This window comes from Macrotis lagotis, chromosome 7 (genome assembly GCF_037893015.1).
Source record: "Macrotis lagotis isolate mMagLag1 chromosome 7, bilby.v1.9.chrom.fasta, whole genome shotgun sequence".
NCBI classification, from domain to species: Eukaryota; Metazoa; Chordata; class Mammalia; order Peramelemorphia; family Peramelidae; genus Macrotis; species Macrotis lagotis.
Window position 1 is genome coordinate 67,797,533 of NC_133664.1, and position 16,881 is coordinate 67,814,413.

The following is a 16,881-nucleotide window of genomic DNA, read 5'->3' on the forward strand; positions in this document are numbered from 1 at the left end:
TAGACTCAAAGCTCTTGAGAGAAATACAAAGCCAACTAAGGGATTAGGAATGGTTTCGGGGGTACATTGGACCATAGGAAAACTTTTTTCCCTTAACATCTGGCCTTTTTAAGCCAACTAATCACTGCATAAAATGCAACAGCAGCAGTCTTTGTTTGGGGCACAATGGAATTTTATTTCTGCAAGACCCCCAATTTACTGTAAAGAGCCCATTATAAAATAATGATTTAATCTATATTGACTGTCTTGTATTTAAGGTTTGTGAAGGAGGCTAATAATTTTTAGATTCAACAAGAAGAGTTCAGGGACAGGGGAGGAAGATAGGTTCTTGTTAACTGAATTGGTGAACAAACGTTAACTATGGTCCATTCCTTGAGCACTCTAGTTTCATAGTTATTAAGTCCACTTTATCTTACTGTTTCTGTAATAATGCAATGTAATTATAATATGATAAATTTATTTATTCTAGATTCTTATGGTTCTAATGTGTTGTATTATTACCCTCACAAGTATTCCCTTTATATTCTTATTTTCTAGGAATTGAAGTGTGTTTCATTTTTAAGAAAAGTATTTGATCATCTTTTTACTAACTTTTGTCTTCCAACACTATGAGATATTGTATGGAGCATCTATCAAATTGTCTTTATGCTTTAAAGGACTTAAATTAGGCAGTTAATTACATAATTATATTTAAATTTTGTCAACTTGCTATATTTCTCTAATGTTAATGTATGGAGAATGTATATTCACTGATAAATTTTATAATTCAAAGATTGATAGGTATAGCTAATTTAGTTAATGGGAAATTATTTGGGAAATAAGTTTAATCATTTATTTTGTTTTTCAGGATACTATTTTTGAGACAACAAATTAAAGAACTTGAAAAGCTAAAGAATCAGAATTCCTTCATGGTGTGAAGATGTGAATAATTGCACATGGTTTTGAGTACAGGAACTGGTTGCCCAATCTTAACAATTTTGAGCTGCATTTGAGTAGACTTTGGACCGTTAAGCTGGGCAATGGAAATGACAAGGGGATGGGATGAAAGTCAATTCAGGGGAAGCTACAAGATTGATTTGTAATACCCCCTGAAATGTAGATTTCTTGTAGATGTATTCTTCACGTTGTAAATATGTTTTGTAGAGTGAAGCCATGGGAAGCCATGTGTATCAGAGCTTAGACATCCAAAACTAATCAATGCTGAGGTGGCTAAATACCTAGCCTTTTACATGTAAACCTGTCTGCAAAATTAGCTTTTTTTTTTTTTTTAATTTTGGGGGTTAATTTATCATTCAGAAATCTTGCATTTCCGAAAATTCAGTGCAGGCGCCAGGCGATCTGTGTCTAAAGCTGCAACAATTTGGAACAGTTTGGGCAGTGTACAAAATATCATGAAACAACTGTTTCCACACTTGCACCCAATCAAGAGCAGTGCTTCTCCATTTCTGTTTTTGCAGAGAAATGTTTTTCATTTTCTGTGTTCCATTTCCCCTCTGAAATCCTAGATCTGATTTTATCCATTTTTTTTAATGCTTCTAATTTTCTCTTTTCTTAAGGCACTGTTGCTATGGCACTTTTTCTATAATCTTTTCATTCCTGTGTACAGTAGCTTAAAAATTGCAGTGATTGAGCATAACCCACTTGTTTGTATAAATTATTGAAATGTATTTCCATTTGCACCCTGTAAGAATGGACTTCTAGTACTGCTTGGGCATGTGTGCTGAAAGTACATTGATTGCTCAAATATAAGGAAATAGCCCAATGAACATGGTTGTGGGAGGGGAAAGAGGAAAAAAACCTAGTCAGATGTGAATTGTATCTGTTGTAATAAACATGTTAAAACAAAAAACAAAAAAAAATGGTTATTTTTCATTTCCTTCGGTCAGCGCATATTAGAATTTGACTACTTGGGGATTCTTTATCAGAACTATTCTTGTTGAACATTTGTACTTAATTGAAATAATCCCTCAAGAGAAGTTTTGTTTAAAGCTTGTAAACAAATTCTGTATAAAATATTTAATGAACTATGACATTCAACAAGAATGATTGAAACATCCCCAAGGGTTGTCATATGTTAAACCCTGGTTTACCTGTCTTGCTATTATGACATTTCATTTGGAAGGATGTTTGTGTTGTAGCTAACTGTTCAAGTCTGGTGCTGACTGCTGTTCTTAGCCATCACAAAACGCTAAATTTGTGTAATTGGAGCATCCCACTGTTATCTGGAAATGGTGGAAAGCTCAGCTTTGTATATTGTTTCCTAAAGTATATTAAAAATAAAAAAAGAAACTATTGCTACTACAAAATCAACTTGGCTTTTTTTTCTTTGCTAAAGTCTTCATTAGTTCTCACATGGCATTAGCATGACACTGCCAGATATGTATAAATCTCAATAGTTTTTGTATGCAGTAAAATATTTTTATTTAAAAATCTTGACTTGAAATACTTTTCTCCATAGAGAGATTTCTTCTGTTGGGGCATACACTCATGTGCTTTCACAACTGCCAGCACCAAGGGCTTATTTTAATATCTTAGACACTAATGTAATATATTTACATTATGGGATACTGACTTAAGAGTACCAGAGTCACTTGTTTCTGATACATTAAGTTGTTTCTGTATCAAGTGTCTCTGAGAGTTTTAAGGTTCAGTCTTTTTTTTTTTTATTAAATTTTAAAATGTAAGTTACATTGGGTTTTCAGAAAATGCAACAAAATGCTAGTGTGATTAAAAGTATTGTATTTAATCTCTTGAGAATTGTTTACTATTTGAGCACAAAGCAGCTTTTTTTGGGTTCCCCCCCCCCCCATTCTAAGATTATTCGGAATGTAACAGAAAAGGTAAATGTCACAAGAAATGTTCATACTTTTGAGACTGGAATAATATGCTCGACTTGGAAATAGTTCATTCAAATGTAACTTTTAAGAGCTGTATTAATCTAAACCTGTTAACTCCTTACTATTTCAGCACTGTGCCTTTCCTAGAAAGAAGTAGGTAATTTATTTTGTGATGTAGTAGGCAAATGTTCACTAAAGTGGATGGTGATTTCTCTTGTGATTTAAGCTAAATTTGAATAGTTTGCAAATGTGAAGCATTTATTGCTCTATGCCACTTTGTACTCCCCATTAAATATATGTGTGTATATCTGTATACATACATTTACATATATATTTATGTTCATGTCTTTAAATGAAGTAGCCACACCTTAGAGCAAATTAACCTAAAGTTGCATAAATGGTGTATTTTTACAATTAACATTGAAAAAATTAAAATTTCTAAGCTCTGGAATATTTTTCCAATTTATTTTATTTGTCCCATAATTTTAATATATATGATCTTACTACAGCTCTAAACCTTTGTTTAAAACATGGTATCCAGTTGTTGACCTTTTTTAGAAGCAACCCAGGAATAATTTGAATGTTATTAAAAATAGATACAGTATCCCATTTTGTAGTTAATTCATCTGTCATTTGGCATGTGTGGCATCACCATTGTTTTATTTCTCCTGTGAGTGGATGAATAGTCCACAGTCTTGGAGTTACACAGTAGTGCCATTAGTGTCTCATTTTAGTGGGCACCCTTATTTGACAGTTCAGGTGGCTTTTGGAACCCTTTTTTTTTTTTTCAAACTACACCTTGAATAGTACATAATTAAACACTAAAAACAGTATTCTAGGTGATACTGGAACCATGTGAATTTTGTGAAGATTTCTTGTTTTAATTCTTTGAACCCCACCTTACTATGGAAGTTTTCTTGAGAAATTTCTTCATCCTTTTTCTTTTAAGTTATGGAACATTTTGTTTTCTACATTATTCCAGTTTTTTTTTTAAGTTTTGAAACTTGTAGACTGTATTCGATTAATTTTTTAGGAGTAAATTCTGGAGAACAGTTTTTATGATTTGCCCAAGAACTGAAAACTATATATCAAGCTATAACTGTAGAGATTTAAAAAAACAAACAAACATTTTTCTAGAGGTTGGGGGAGGGAATGGCTGGGGAATGAAACAGGGTGATTTTTTTTTTGAATTTTAACATTTGTGCCCCAGAAACTTCTGTTACCAATGAAATTCAACTTTTTTGACATTTTGCCACAAAAATTTAAAACTTCCTCCTTTGGATGGATATAATTTGTAAAGAGTTAGATCATTTAAAAAGGAAATCAGTTCTTATTTACTGATAAGCCTAACCCTAATGTTGAAGGAACTATTTTCTAAGGGGAAGAAGTAATTCACTCTGCATACCACAACAATTGTAGTTTAGGACTTAAAATTATTGTTTTTAGATGTGGGGTTTGAAAATGCTGATTTATTTTCAATTACCTGTAAATATGGCTATATTCTTGTATCTGTAATGGAGTGTATAAAATTACACTAAAAAGTAATAAATATGTTTTGACTATGTTGTGCGATTATTTCAGTACATTTTGATCATGAAATAGTATTAAAATTTATATTTTTCATTTGAATGTCATTTATCATAGATAATTTCAAATAATAAATTATAACTTGAGTTTCCTTATGTTAGTGTGCATCAAAAGATGGAACAAATAATTTACTAGCTTAGTTATAGTTGTTACTAAAATTTTTGCTCACAACTCTGAATTTCTTTAGTAGTGGAAATTTCTTTTAAATACCTTCAAGTTATAGAATTATTACTAGAACATTTCACCTGAATGTATTAAGAGCTGCAATTCCATTATATTGCCAGCCTACTATTTTTTGAAGCAACATGCTTCCCTCCCACACACTTTTTTTAAAACTGGAAATAGGGAGGAAATAGAGGAAAGTTCTGTTGTCAGTCAAGGCAAAATGACAGACATAGCAATTAATTTGGTTCCCCCAGGACTTTTTCATCCATAGGCCCTAGCATAAATGCACAATTCTTTTTAAATTTAGCAAATTTCAATCTTTAATCTTAGGGTTCCAACTTCTGACTTCATTTTGAAAACTTAAATTTCTAAGTGACTTTATAAATGTAATTTGACTGGGAAATCCATCTAGGTTACTTTAGTGTTCTCTATTCTGAGTTACATAGAAAATATTTGATGATTTTTAATGATCACTCAGATGTGACATTCTTATACAATAGGTCTAACATTAAATGCTGTTTGCCTTTTAAAGGTGAAATTCTGATATGATTGTGAAGTTGTGACAGATCATTTGTTTTACATAGCAGTTTGTTTCTTAGAGGTATACTATATTTGAAAATGGGGATTTTAAGCAGTTTGGACTCTGAAAAAAAATAACGAAATGATCTCACTGAGGTCCAGTTCTTAATACCCTTTATCCCATTGACTCCTGTCTTCTCTAGCAGATTGTTCCACCACCATAATCATTCCTCCATCCCCCCCCCACACACACACACACAGTTCCTCCCTCCCTGCTACCTCAGGTGAATGAGGGGAAAAAAGTATTTAAGTGTTTGTGTGACTCTTGCTAAAGTCTTGGTGATAAAAATATAGAAATCAGGGGATATAATCAGCATGAAGAATAGAGTGATTAGCCTATTTCAGGAATGGCACTGTTATTTGTACTGTTCTCAGCTAGAGAGGAAAGTGGTTAAAGTTGGAGATGGTGAGAGGAAGATGCAAGGCACGTTAGCATCAGCTTAAGATGAAGATGGCTGCAGAGAACGATACTGGGTCTGAGTCTGGTTTAATTATGTAGAACTAATGTGGAACAATCCCATCCTTAAACTTTTCCCTAGTCTGCTCTTTACTATTGTCAGATAGTCCCACTTTTATGGCCAAACTCATAGGGAAGTTATCCAGTGCCAAGAGAGTAGACCTCTAGGTTTTGATACTAATGACTATCCTCTCTTGAATATTTTTTCTGCTCCTCTGGGTTTTTGATGATCCTGTCATCTTGTCCTTTCTATTTCATCCTCTTTGCCACTTAACTAATGCATTTTATAATACCTAGTTGCCTACTTCCCCAGGGCTCTGAGTGACTTTATAAACTTCAGTAGTTTAACAGTGTATGTGTGTGCTACTTTATCTCTAATTTCTTTCCTGAGCTTTATTGGCCATTTTAAACTTGCTGTCCCAGGGACATCTTAGACTTTATATGTTCAAAATAGTTTCCCCCCCTCCAAAGCCATCCTATCTTTCAAATTTAGCTATTTCTCCCAATGACGTCACCATATTTCTGGTCTCAGTTCAACAGTCTTGATCTTCATGCTTCCCATATGCTGATCATCAGTTGCCATATCTCGCTGTTTCTAAGAAATCTACATTTTTTTCGTATCTTGCCCCCTTTTCTCTGTTTACAACCTCTTCCCTGCATTATTGCAATGACCTTTTAATTTGTTCCCCCTTTTTCAAAACTGAACTCAAATCTATTTTTCCATATAGATGCTGAGATGATTTTCTTATCATGTCAGTGTTCTAATTGACAAACTCTAATTAGTACACTAGAGACAGTAGTGACACCTGGGGCATTGTCTCTAGAACGAGGCCTGGCCCCCAACCTGCCTATAAGTTATTACCCTTTATATATGACAGACCCAACTCTCCTCCAGATCCATTCCTGCACTTTCCCATGCCACCCTGCACCTCAGAAGGGGAGCTGGGTGGGCAGTGGATAGAACCCTGATGTTGGAGTCAGGATGGCAGGAGTTGGAGTCTAGCCTCAGATGCTTGATACTGTGTGGTCTAGGACAAGTCACTTAACCCTGACTGCCTGGCCATCTCCAGTCCTGATCCATATCTGACCACTGGACCCTGGTGGCTCTGGAAGAGAATGGCTGGTAATTTAGCACATCCTTGCTCACTCAAATCCAATTCACATGCCTATCACAACATCACCTCCCTGATGTCATGGTCTTTGAGAATGAAGGATAAACACAAAAAGTTACCTCCTGGACTGAGATGCAGCTCAAGCACTATCTTGTAAATGGAGCCTCCCTAAATTACCCTCTATTCAGTTTACATTTATTCTGAAAACGGAAGATACGTATATGTGTTTCCCTGATAAAATGAAGATAAATGACATGAGAGAAGAGCCTATTTTTATCTTTGTATCCTCAGCACTTGACAGCTTCTGACACAGGCATTTCATAATGCGTTTTAACGGATTGGTTGATCCAGTAGGCACATTACTAAGTGCCTGGAATTTAGGAACTCTCAAACATTCAGGGAAAGGTCACTCTAGAGTATGTCTCTGACCTGTGTTCAGAAAAGGAATCCCCCCCACCATCCTCCCCACCTGCCCTCCATGTTTGTCATTCCAGACTGGAAAGCAAGTGTTACTTTTCCTTGAGAAGGATTGGAGAGGGGAAGAAGTGGGGAGAGATACTCTTGCTCATTGCTGTACCCTGGCGGGGAAGTTCAAACGAGAATAAATTCTAGAATAGAAAAGGGCCAAGTCATTCAAAGCTTACTTTTATAAAGGAGTGCCTTCCAGAGTAGGTGCTTATTCCCTTGAGCTCTGTAAGGGGATCTAAGGAAGCACCAAAAAATAGGATTTCTGTGTTTAGCTACAAAAAAATAAGTTATGAATACATAATGTATAAATTGACGAACTCATTCAATCCAGACGTCGGGCATATGGGTGGACCCTGAGGAGTTGAAGGTTAAATTTTCCAGTGTGAGCACTTTTTGCCACAGAATTTGGCAAACTACAAATCAGGGTTTGTTTCTTGATTGTTTAGACTCTAGATTGAAGAAAAATATTAATAATGCAAACTCAACCCAGAAATGTGGCCTGTGTAACCCTTTCCCAGCCCGTTTTAAACATTTGCCATCACATCACTGGTTCTACCCTCCATACATACCCTCCTGGTGACTGGAAGATGAAAGCTGCTCCTCTTCCTTGGCCATTGATAGTAGTATGAGCATGCCCAGAAGGGGGGACATGGTTTTCCCCTTTCTCCTCCACTCTACCCTCTCTATAGAAGCTATGGATAGCACACTGAGCCTGGAGTCAGTGCAAAGCTGGCCTCAGACACTTAGTAAGCTGTGTGACCCTGTGCAAGTCACTTAACTCGTTTTCTAATTTGTGAAAACAGTGATAATGATGATGATACCTACTCTACTGGATTGTGTTGGGAACCAAACAATTCTAAAACACTAAAAGCACCTGGCATGCTACCCAGCACAGTGATTATCAGACCCCCTGGTCCTGGTTGTTCAGTGGAACACTTGGGTGGCTCATCTCTTGGGGGGAGAAATGGCCATTTTAGTTACTTGTCTAGCATCATCTCAAATTACTTTCTGAAAAGTATAGAAACATGCACAGTTCCCATGAACAACGTATTAGCATACGTGTAAAAAGCTTAATTGGAAGGCAGCACAGTCAGCCCATGTCCTCAACACACCTCCAACATAAACTGTTGACCCATTTCCTATGTGTGATCCATGTCTCTAGTGATTTCAAGCTGTCACACATAGTTTACATCATTCATAGTTTGCAATTCCCTTTTTTTTTCTTTTGGAGAACTGTTTCTGAAGAAATAGTTTCTGGTCTTCCGTATTTATGTTAATCCCCTACATAGCCCATTTGTTAAACCCTCATTGGAGATATGGAGTACAAAGATTTTCCCCACCTTTTCTCTTTACATTGATTACTTTCCCTGTAAAAGCTTTTTAATTTCACATAATTGAAACTGTCGTGTCTGTGTGTGTGTGTGTGTGTGTGAGAGAGATCAATGTTTTGTTCAGTTAAGAAATCTCTTTCCCTGAGACTGAAAAGTAACTTAATGGCATTCTCTTCAATTTTTTTCCCCTAGCCCCTTTATTTATGTGTATGCTTATAAACAACTGTTAGCCATGAGTTCCAAATCTGGTTAATAACTAATAAGCACTTACTAATGACATTAAGGAAACTAAAGTTTCAGTTGTTTCCTTTCACCCTAAGCGTAGTTAGATACAACTTAGCCAGAACCATAAAAACCCACCAGAGGTCCCAGCTCCCGGGTCACTGGGACAGATTCCAGCATACACTGCCTTTGGACATTTAAGAGAGCAGTGCCGCCTCGTTCTTCATAGAAAACACCACCTCGGAGTGAAGTATGGCATCTGTGGCTGGGAGAGAGAGAGAGAGAACTCGGACACCAGCACAAGATCAGCTGCCTGGGATAGAAGGCAGAGTAGAAGAGCTGATGTTTGTATCGTTGAATTACATGTTCTAAATTAATAAATTTGATTATGTACATTGATGAGTCTGAATTAGTGTTTCTGTCATACTAATAGCCAGCATATATATAATGATAAATTGATTGGGGGCATGCATAGTGAATTACAGTTAACTCTAGCCCCAACTCAAATTTCCATTAAGGGATTGAACACCCTAGGTCCAAGGAACTGTCATAGACCTAACATTCTTAAAACTATAACTCATAAAACACCTTGAGGGCATCACGTAGCAAGAGAAGGCGGTTAGCTAAAAGCAAAGAGCAATAGTAACAAAATAGGTACATTTCCTCTAGAATCAAATAGGCAAACTCACCACATCTATACACCATAGGAGTGGGAAGAGTAGGCAAACATAGAACACACTTCCCAATTGCTTGTCCCTTTTCATGATAACCTTATGCATCTCTGCTTGGCAGGTCACTCAACTCCCTGGGCCTGATTCAATCAATCAGTTAGCACCAATACTGTTTGTTTGTTTTAGGTTTTTTCCCAAGGCAAATGGAGTTAAGTGGCTTGCCCAAGGCCACACAGCTAGGTAATTATTAAGTGTCTGAGGCCGGATTTGTACCCAGGTACTCCTGACTCCAGGGCCGGTGCTTTATCCACTGCACCACTTAGCTTACCCCACCACCAATACTGTTTTAAGAATAATTTTGAGTATTCCATTATAGTAATATACTGAGTCACGTATAGTAATATATTGCACATTATAAATGCCCAAATTAACTACAAAAGACAGTAAGAAGGAAGATGCTATCTGCATCCAAAGAATTGATAAATAGAATTATGTATAGAATGGTTTTACATATATTATATATAGCCATACTTAGGGTGGAGGGAGGGAAGGGAAAAATTTGCATGATAATTATATATTTAAAAGGAATAGTAAGTTGTACATAATAGATTTGCCATGTGTAATGCTATGTTTTATTCCATAAATTAAAATAAAAATTTAAAGCCCAACTTTTATTAAGCATGGACTCTGTCAAACCCTGGGGTAGGTGCTAGAAATAAACAGAACAATCTCTATGAAGAACAGGCATACGTTTGAATGGGAAAATAACAAGTAGATAGTTATAGATGGAATAAGTCAAGCAAATAAGCCGCAATAAATGCAAAGTATTTAAATACAAATCAGTTTAGAGGGAGGACACTAGAAGTCATAGGGAATGAGGAAGAACTCCAAGTAGAAGGCGATACTTGATTTGTATCTTAAAGAAAGAAGAGATTTGGTGAAATGGAGGTGAGAAGGGAATGCCTTGCAAATATGTGGGAAAGGATGACCATTGTAAAGGAATAGAAACAAGAAGATAGAAGTCTTGTAGGTGAAAGGCCACTCTACTGGTCTTCCCCATTGAATGACAAGGCAGCCTACTGGTGATTACCAATTCATTCAATGGGGAAGACGAGTAGGGCCGGAACCAGTGGAAAGAGCATTTTCTAAATTGCCTAATAAGAGAGGAATAAGTCTCAGAGACACAAGGAGCTTAAACTCCCTTATCTGTAAACCAGCAAGAAGTTGGTGGTGGAGGTGATGATGTCTAATCTCTGGGTTAATTAGCTTTAGCATATAAGAATTCTGGGACTCAGTCTGGTTGGATTTCACTGGTTCACAATCCACTGCCTTCTCTTTCCTCTTACATGTCACACTTAGAATTGAATACAATATTTCAGAAGTGCAACCAGAGCAACATCCAAAGGGACTACCTCTTCTATTATCTTGGATTCATTTTCTTAACTCTAAAATCCCTTAATCTTTTTCTTTCCACCTACTCTTTTATTTTATGACCCTTTATTCTGTTCTTTGCTTTCACTGGAACCTCCATTCTATCTTTCCCAGGCCATTCATTCCCCCCCCCCGCCCACTACATTTTCTTTCTCTATCTTGACCCTTTGGTTAACCGAGTTCTACTCTACTTTGTTTTCTTTTCTCCAGTCCCTTTCCCTCTATCCTTCCACCAATCTGGGTCTGCCAGGCCTCTACCTTGGATAAACCTGTAGTCTTCCACTCCTACTCGAGTGTCGCTAAAAATCATGAAACTGTTGATTGGGCTTATTTAGGTGAGGTAATGCCAAATGGGCCCAGTCCTTGTTCATCTCCCCAATGGAGTCTCTCTTCCACTCTCCCACTCATCAAGGCTTCTCTTCCACTCCTCTTCTCCACCTCTCCTTAAATCTCCTATGACTCTTCCTGCCCCTGCCCCCTTAGCTGAGAACCTTGCCTTATATTTTACAGAAAAAACAATGAGGTCATTCTCTCCCCTCTGCTCCCCTCCTCCTCATCTCCTATCCCTCAGATCCTTTCTCCTACTATCTTACTTCATCTATCTCACTTGAAGAGCTGGCCCTTGTCAAAGCAAACCTCTCTCTGTACACAACTTTCCATCCTGTCTTATCCAGTAGATTAACCCATTCTTTCACTAATTTTCAATCTTTTGCTACTTCCTTACTACCTACAAGTTATTATCTTATCTTTAGGTGGCACAGTGGATAGAACACAGACCTTGGAATCAGGAGAACAGGAGTTTGGATCCAACCTCAGACATTTACTAGCTGTGTGACCTTGGGCAAGTCACTTAACTGCCCTGCATCCAGGGCCATCTCTAATTCATATCTGACTACTGGACTCAGATGACTCTGTAGGAGAAAGTGAGGCTGGTGACTTAGCACAGCACCACCCCCCAATTCCAATTCATGTGCTTGTCATGGCATCACATCCCTGGTATTGTGGTCTTTGAAAATGGAGGATTAGTATTATCATTACTGCCTACAAACTTACCCATGTTTCCCCCATCCCCAAAAAAAACAAAAAAAAATGAAACTCCTACATATGTCCATCACCAGCTTTCATCTTCTATCACTCCTGTTTGTTGTTAGTAAACTCCTTGGAAAAGACTATAATCAGGACTTCAGCTTCCTTTCTTCTTACTATCTTAACTCTCTGTAGTCTGGTCCTCCTACTTTATCATTCACCTAAACTATTCTTTCCAAAATTATCAATGATCTCTTAATGGTCTTTGCTCAATCATCCGTTTTCTTCCTTTGCAGCCTTTGGCAACTGTTCTTTTTGTTCCCTTCTGAGTTTTTGTGACCCTACTCTTTCCCGGTTCTCCTTCCATTTGTCTGACCACTCCTCAGTTGGTTTATGTCTGTTAATCATGGGTATCCCCAGGCTCTTTCCCAATTATCTTCTTTTCTCCCTTGATGCTATTTCACTTTGTGGTCTTATCAGTGTCCTGTGGATTCACTAATCATTTCTGTGCAGCTGATTCTAAGATCTGTTTATCCTTCTTTAATTTCTCTCCTTCCAATTTCACATCTCCAACTATAGCCTATTACATATCTCAAATTGGATATATCCTGTAGACATATTAAACTCAATTACATCCAAATTTGACTATATATTTAATATATCCACCCCCAATACTCTCCTCTTTTAACTTCCTCTATTGAGGGTACCACTTTCTTCCCAGTCACCCAAAGCTCTACTTTGATAGCATCTTCTGAACTTGAAACAACCACCACAGGTACAGGTCCTCATCACTTCTGATTAGTCTCCCTGCCTCAAGTCATTCCCACTCTAATCCACTGTCAAATTGATCTTTCTAAATTGATTCTCCTAAAACCTTTCTAAAAGTTCTTTGAGATCAGCTAGTTATCACATTGGATAGAGTACCAACTGTGAAGACTTGTCCTGAGACCAAATTTGACCTCAGACACTAGCTTGACTTTTTGCCTCAGTTTCCTCATTTGTAAAATGAGCTGGAGGAGGAAATGGCAAATCAATCTTATATCATTGCCAAGAAAATTCCCCAAATGGAGATCATGACTGAAATGACTCACCAACCTGAAAAGACTGTCATCACTCCCTCTCCCATTCTATAGACTTAATGATTCCCTCTTATCTCTAAGGTAAAATATAAAATCCTATTTCATCCTTCATAACCTGGCTCTTTTCTACTCCCCAGTATTATACCTTCTATCCAATGACACTGACTTTTTTCCCTTCTCACTGATACTCCATTACTTGACATTTTGTGAAGCTTCATTTATTGGACATCCATACCTGGAGCTCATCCATACCTGGAGCTCTTTCCCTTCTCATTTTTTCTCCTAAATGTCATCAATTATCACCTATCAAATACCTTCTATAAGATGCCTTTTCCTATTCCCTTAATGATTTCTCTCAGTGGCTATCTCCAATTTAACATGTTGTTTGCTTGTTATCTCCCTCATTTGATTGTGAGTTCCTTGAAGCCAGAGATTGTTTTTGTCTTTCATTATATACCCATTATAGTACTGATACATGGCAGGCACTTAATAAATACTTTGATTTATTCGCTAATGTAACCTAAGATTATATTTGTTTTCTTAACTATCATAAATCCATTGTTGACTCTATTTGATCTTACCATCCACTAAATATTTTTGAAGATAAACTGCCCTTTAGCCATATTTCCCCACATTAAAGTTGTAAAATTGAATTTTTTAAACTCCCGTATAAAACTTTAGTTATGGCTATTAAGTGTTGTCTTAATAGATTTGGTTCAATGTTATTGGCTTGTTGAAACCATTCTGGATCCTGAGTGTCAGTCAATACATTATCACTTCTAAATTTGAGAAGCATCCCATCTCTGCCTATGTTAATGTCATAGATAAAAATTCTAAGCAACACAAACATACATAGATTTCTGGGTCACTCCACTAGATAGATCCGTACAAAATAATCTTAATGGTTCACTTCCCCCCACTTAACCATTCCGTTACCTAGCCCCCATCTCATTGGGTTGTCTGGAAGAATAGCATGAGAGACTTCATTAAGTGCTTTGCTAAAATAAAAAAAAAGATATTGCCCCAAATCACCTAACTAGTAAGTAGCAAGAGCCCAGAACTCTTTCCTCCTAGTCTCTTGCTTTTTTTTCCCCATTGTGTTGTCTATCTCCTCCTGCTTCTGAATAATTCTTTAATTTGATATCATTTTCTAGACCCTCTCAGCTCCTCGTTTTCCTTCCCCCCAGTGTCTTTCTTGGGTCAGTGGGTGGCATGGATGATGTCTCCGTTTATTATGAGGCACTGCATTTCTTTACTGGAACTAGTCTTCATATCCAGAATCCAGCTGTTGGTTATGCAGGAGGCGGTTCTAGTCACTAGGTGGCAATGTCGGGTTACAAATTCTGCAGGTGAGGAGAGATGTCTGCAAATACTCATTAAAGGGATTGGGGGTAAAGTGGGCTTACGTGGTCAGAGTAAAAGATAGAAAGTCTGACCTCTGAAAAGTTAAGAGATAAGAAGCAGCAAAATAAACATAAACCAGGAGATTTTCTTTCCCTTTCAGTCTGGGTTCCTTTGTTGACAAGATTTTGATCTATTTCTGGTATTTGTTACCTAGACAGTGGACTGGTTTTTTGGATGGGTAGGTGGAAAAATTCTTGGGTTACACCAGAGGTAAAATTCTTTGGGGTAAAAAAAAAAGGAAAACACCTGAAGGTGGAATCCTAGACCTTTCTAACTTAATTCTCAAGAGATGATCCTCATCAGGTCTAATTAATTGCTCCATCTTTCTCTGACCAAGATGCCATTGGAGGCTAGAGAGTCAAATCAAGTCAGCAAGGATTTATTAAGCTCCTTCTGTGGAGGAGGCAGTCTGCTAAGGACTAAGGTTAGAAAGAAAGGCAAAAACAACTTTTGCCCTCAAAGAACTCATAATCTAATGGTGGGGACCACATGTGAACAACTATGGTCAAACAAGATATACATGATAAACTGGAGGAAAGCTTAGAGGGAAGTACTAATATTAAGGAACATCTTCTTGCAGAAAATGAGAGTTTTGTTGAGTCTGAGGATGATATTTCCTGTGGCTCAGTGAGTAGAGTCACCCAAAGTCTAGTGGGAGGTGGTTTCTCCCCCCTCACCACATACCTACCTTGATAGATATAACCCCAGAAAAGTCACTATTCATTTGACATTTGGAAGCCCCTTCCCATTTTTAAAATATATTTATTGTCTTTTTAACATAAAGGTAAATTTATTAATCAACCCAAGTGGGATATGTCCTAATGTTTTTTACTGGCATCTGCCATGTGTCGGACAATTCTGTCCTTGACTCTCAGTCTTTGAAATTTCAGCTTTTAGCCTCTATTCTGACCCTTCTCCACTATCTTTTTTTTTCTTTTTAATTTTTGCAAGGCAGTGGGTTAAGTGACTTGCCCAAAGCCACACAGCTAGGTAATTATTACGTGTCTGAGGGCAGATTTGAATTCAGGTACTCCTGACTTCAGGACCTGTGCTCTATCCACTGCACCACCTAGCCGCCCCCCCTTCTTCACTATCTTGAACCCCTCCAGAGAATGCAGGAAGGGATTATTTAGTTCTTTAGCACCTCAGTAGGGAGGTGCAGAACCAGGATGATGGAAGAAAGGCAAGGACTCATCTGAGCTCTCCTCCAAATACCTTTAAATAGAGTCTCTGCCAAAGGGTCTGGATGTGATCCCACTTTTCTTTGCGACTGTGACCATATCATTTAGACTTTTGGTGTCCTGGAAAATTTTCTCTGACTCTAAATTTCTTTTCTTGAAAACCCTAGAGTGCAGAGCCACTTGTTAAAAAAAAAAGTCAAGAACTACCACATGGTTCTAAACAATAGAGATTCCACATTTATTCCATAAATTTTCTTCCCTAGCAGACATGTTGAGGGGAAGGGGTGGGGAGAAAGATGGTTAGAGAGACTAGTTCTGCCTCTTAGAAAAGCCCCAAAGAAAGACCTCTGTTCAAAACTATCTCCCACATATGTGCTTCTAATTAGAAGTTCCTTTAGGTTAGCAAGGTTTTCCTTACAGATACCCCCTAGAGAGGGAAAGTATTTCACACCATAGTGTTAATTGTTCTTAACAAATCAACACCTACCTGACCTTACTTCGTCTTAGACACCCAGAATTTTGATCTGAAGTTGAGGCATAAGGAGAGGATGTGTATTAGCCCAGCCAGTCTCTTCCTCTCCCCAAATCCCATAACTCACCTATTTTGCCTTCTTCCAGCTCTTTCCTCTCCATCTTTATCAGAATAAAGTATACTCCTTAGTCATTATTTTCTAAATGGAACAAATAAACTTTCTAATATGCTACCAGCAAATTAAATTCTCATCAAGAATGTATTTTGTGACAGCTAATTTATTTACTATAACTCCTGGATGTGTGAGGTATGGTGTGTGTGTGTTTGTGTGTGTGTGTGTGTGTGTGTGTGTGTGTGTGTGTATGCATGTGTGTGCTTAATCCACACCACAAAGCTAACTCCTTGGGATGGAAAATGAAAGATTCTGGGAAGAAGCTGTATTTGAATAAATATTAAGTCACTCAAACTACAGATCAGTAAGCTCTTTATTATCTTGTACGATTGAGGAATGGGCTATTCTGTCCACTTTAGAACTATCATATACCATATACTAGAGATGGCTAGGGAGTGCTGATAGAAAACTGAACCCAAAGGCAGGAAGATCTAAGTTCCAATCCCAGATCAAATATGTATTCCTTTCATGACCATAGGCAAGTCAGAAGAAAATTCCAAATGAGGTGATGAAGGGTCAGATACATCTGAAAATAACTGAACATGGACTGGTTCCTAATGATAATGAGAAATGAAAATTTAACTAATATGCTGAACTTCAGATACTTATTGGACTTTCTCTACTTAGTAAGGAGGAAGAAGAATGGGACAAGAGGAAAGTTGGACTTCGAGCTGAACAGTTGGTCAT

The 16,881-nt window shown here is 37.4% G+C and overlaps 1 protein-coding gene across 3 annotated transcripts in view; it reads left to right on the forward strand.

Annotated features, from left to right (window-relative positions):
* WAC (WW domain containing adaptor with coiled-coil) overlaps positions 1 to 4,399 on the forward strand; it is a 117,295-nt gene extending 112,896 nt beyond the window's left edge. For all 3 annotated transcript variants that reach the window (XM_074193057.1, XM_074193058.1, XM_074193056.1), the window contains one exon: positions 848 to 4,399. In XM_074193057.1, the coding sequence (XP_074049158.1) occupies positions 848 to 917 (70 nt within the window). In that variant the 3' untranslated portion in view covers positions 918 to 4,399. The remainder of the gene's footprint in view (positions 1 to 847) is intronic.
* Positions 4,400 to 16,881: the final 12,482 nt, after the last annotated feature.